General features: G+C 35.4%; 1 protein-coding gene across 1 annotated transcript; it reads left to right on the top strand.

Annotated features, from left to right (window-relative positions):
- The first annotated feature begins 343 nt into the window (after positions 1-343).
- LOC101249640 (probable polyamine oxidase 5) lies at positions 344-2,373 on the top strand. Its single transcript, XM_004239244.5, has one exon. The coding sequence runs from the start codon at positions 623-625 to the stop codon at positions 2,159-2,161; it is 1,539 nt and encodes a 512-aa protein (XP_004239292.2). The 5' UTR covers positions 344-622; the 3' UTR covers positions 2,162-2,373.
- Positions 2,374-3,477: the final 1,104 nt, after the last annotated feature.

Raw genomic sequence — 3,477 nt, 5'->3', positions numbered from 1 at the left:
TCCCAAAGTCCAATAGAAGTCAGAAAATGGCTTACTAACAAAAAGAGAAAATGTTAGATGCAACCCAAAATAGGATAATCATTGTTGATACTAAGTCAAGATAGAGTTAATGAAATTGATGAGTAGCTTTATTACTAGGTTGAATGAAAGATATCCACTGAGTAGTGAGGACCGTTTAATGTGTTTCAGTTGGTGGGCCTTTGTTTACATGTGAGGTTGGTGAAATGCATCATCAACCTATTATTGGTGTTGGCATCAATATACACTACTTAAGTAATTCTTTTAATGTTTTTAGTAGGAACTCTATAATAATATAAATATGTGCACACATGTTTGTTGAAGCTTTCTTGTGTGGTGTTGTTTTCTTTATATATATATATATAAAAAAAAACTCAAGACATGTATATCAATATTGAGTGTTTAAAGAGGGTGGCACTAATAGTGGAGGCTTAAGAAAAGTAGAGACGTCTATCTTTATCTTTATTAGAGAAATAAACTATGTAAAAGAAAGGGTAGTAGTACCCTCCTTATATTTTATTAAATTCTTCCTATACCACTCCCTCACTAAATTGTTTTTAGTCTTTATTCCTTGTGGCTAGGGATAGAAACTAGACAAATAACAATGGTGACCAAGAAACCAAAAGTTGTGATAATAGGTGCAGGAATGGCAGGTCTTACAGCAGCTAACAAGCTGTACACAAGTGCAGGTTGTAAAGAATTTATAGAGGTTTGTGTTGTGGAGGGTGGTGATAGGATTGGTGGAAGGATAATAACTTCAGAGTTTGTTGGGAGTAGAATTGAGATGGGTGCTACTTGGATCCATGGAATTGGGGGTAGCCCTGTTTACAAGATAGCTCAAGAGATTAACTCACTTCATTCAGATAAGCCTTGGGAGTGTATGGATGAGTTTTTGGATGAGCCATTGACAATAGCTGAAGGAGGTTATCACCTCAATTCTTCTCTTGTTGACCCTATATGTAATCTTTTCAAGAAACTCATGGATTTTGCTCAAGGCAAACCTCATGTCCAGTTTCCATCCTCCAATGGGAATCTTAGTATTGGTTCTTTCCTAAGGAAAGGGCTGGATGCTTACTGGGGCTCCATAAAAGAACAAGAGGAAACACTGGGGTTTGATAACTGGAAAAGAAAATCACTAGAGGAAGGTATTTTTGCAATGCTTGAGAACACACAAAGGACTTACACATCAGCTGGTGATTTGGAGACACTAGATTTTAATGCAGAAAGCGAGTATCGTATGTTTCCAGGGAAAGAGATAACCATTGCCAAAGGTTACTCAACTATAGTTGAATCTTTGGCATCTGTTCTGCCAGATGGTATGATACAATTAGGCCGAAAGGTCACGAAAATTGAATGGCAACCTGATGATGGTGAAAACTGTGATGTTATTAAGCCAGTAAAGATACATTTTTGTGATGGATCAATCATGTATGCTGATCATGTGATTGTGACAGTTTCACTTGGGGTTCTAAAACAAGGGATTCACAATAATACTGGTATGTTTAGTCCTCCACTACCTAGATTTAAGACTGAAGCAATCTCAAGGCTTGGTTTTGGTGTTGTTAACAAACTATTCTTGCAACTAAGTCCAAATAGGGATGAGTTTCCCAACTTGCAGATGGTGTTTCATCAGTCAGACTCGAAACTAAGGCATCGTAGAATCCCCTGGTGGATGAGGAGGACAGCTTCTTTATGTCCTATCTATGGAACATCAAATGTTCTATTGTCATGGTTTGCAGGGAAAGAGGCTCTTGAGGTTGAATCACTTAGTGATGAAGAGATCATTGATGGATTCTCAACAGTGATCTCTGATTTACTCGAAAACTCGAAAAACAAGTGTAATGGGCATGCAGACTCAGCCATCAAATTTGATAAGGTTTTAAAGACTAAATGGGCTACTGATCCACTGTTCTTGGGATCATATAGTTATGTGGCAGTTGGCTCAAGTGGAGATGATTTGGATAGTATGGCTGAGCCATTGCCAAAAACTAACAATCATGATTTAAATTCCCCTCAGCTTCAAATTCTATTTGCGGGGGAAGCAACACATAGAACTCATTATTCAACAACTCATGGTGCTTACTTTAGTGGCCTAAGAGAAGCCAACAGGCTACTTCAGCACTACAAATATATTGATATATGAAAAATGTTTGTTGCCATAGAAAACTAGGCAGCCCTTTTTTTTAAAAAAAAAAAATAAATAAAATATTTTCTATAATTATTTGTAGAAAGATGTTTGTTGAGTATTAATTAATTCTTCTGTGTGATTGGAATTTGAGGGAGAAATTAGCAAAAGGGCCACACATCCTTGATGTACTAATGAATGAATTAAAGAAGCTTCTTTTTAATGTGCTATTATTGATGAGATCTTTTCAATATCCTTACCTTTACTTTCCTATGATTTCAATGATTTCTTTGCTCATAAAGAAGAGCACCAGTTATTTGATTAGTAGATATAAAAAGATAAAGAAGCTTTGAATAGCATTATGTTTGGTTCCAACTTTGGATATGTTCTCTTAGTCCGAACCACAATTGTGAATTTCGAAGAAGAAAGGACTATCAACTGGCTGAATATATGAATTATTCACATTCTGCCTTTTTCTGCAGAAATAGAGCTTGAAATCATAAAAGGGCAGTAGAAAAAAAAAACTAACATTGAGTCTGATTTGGATTATCTTGTTTTAAGTGTTTTTAAGAAGTTTTGTAGCGTAGTGGTATATAGAATTATTTACTGTTTTTCGAAAAAGTAGTTACTGTGTATTAAAAATGAGAGAGTAAGTATGGGCTGTTGGGTATGTAGCAACAATTGATGGGAAATAGAGGGAAGGAGAGGAATTTGAAAAGTTTAGAACTTGAAATGTTGGGAACTTGAAAAGTCCTCTAATGCTTTATTGAAAAAGGCAATAGTCTCTCATCGATAATGGAAATGAAAATAGGAGAATTTAAATAAATAAACACTCCTATTAATTGTTAAAAGGGTTGGAAAGAGGGACCCCCTCGCGCCGTCGTCGTCGCTCGCTGGCTTTGGCTTTGGCAAATGATCGATCAAGAGATAATTTTATTCTTGCCTATAAATACCATTCAGTATTCAGAATATTTCCTAACGAATTTTCTGATCTTCCTTCTTCTTAAAAACATATATTTCTTCGTGTACTTTCCTGCTGTGGATTGATTCGCTGACAGTAGAGTTTTTGGTTGGTATCTATACTCTACTGATTAAGATCATTTTACCCTGGGAGGTTATATTCCAAATTAAACCTCGGATACTAGAGGGGAATAATTTCCTTAAGGGGACACTGTGAATTCAGTGGACTTGATTTTCTTCCTAAAAAGAGAAATAAAAGAGTATTCAACATTCTGGTAAGTTTTACAGATTAAATTATTTTTTACAAATAAATTTCTGTTCATCTTATTTACTGGTTCTAAAAATCTCAGTTACTTCGTGTTTCTGAATGATTT

The sequence above is a fragment of the Solanum lycopersicum genome, chromosome 5 (assembly GCF_036512215.1).
Source record: "Solanum lycopersicum chromosome 5, SLM_r2.1".
NCBI lineage: Eukaryota > Viridiplantae > Streptophyta > Magnoliopsida > Solanales > Solanaceae > Solanum > Solanum lycopersicum.
Note: the sequence above shows the minus strand (reverse complement) of the source record. Positions and strands in the feature narration are given on the sequence as shown.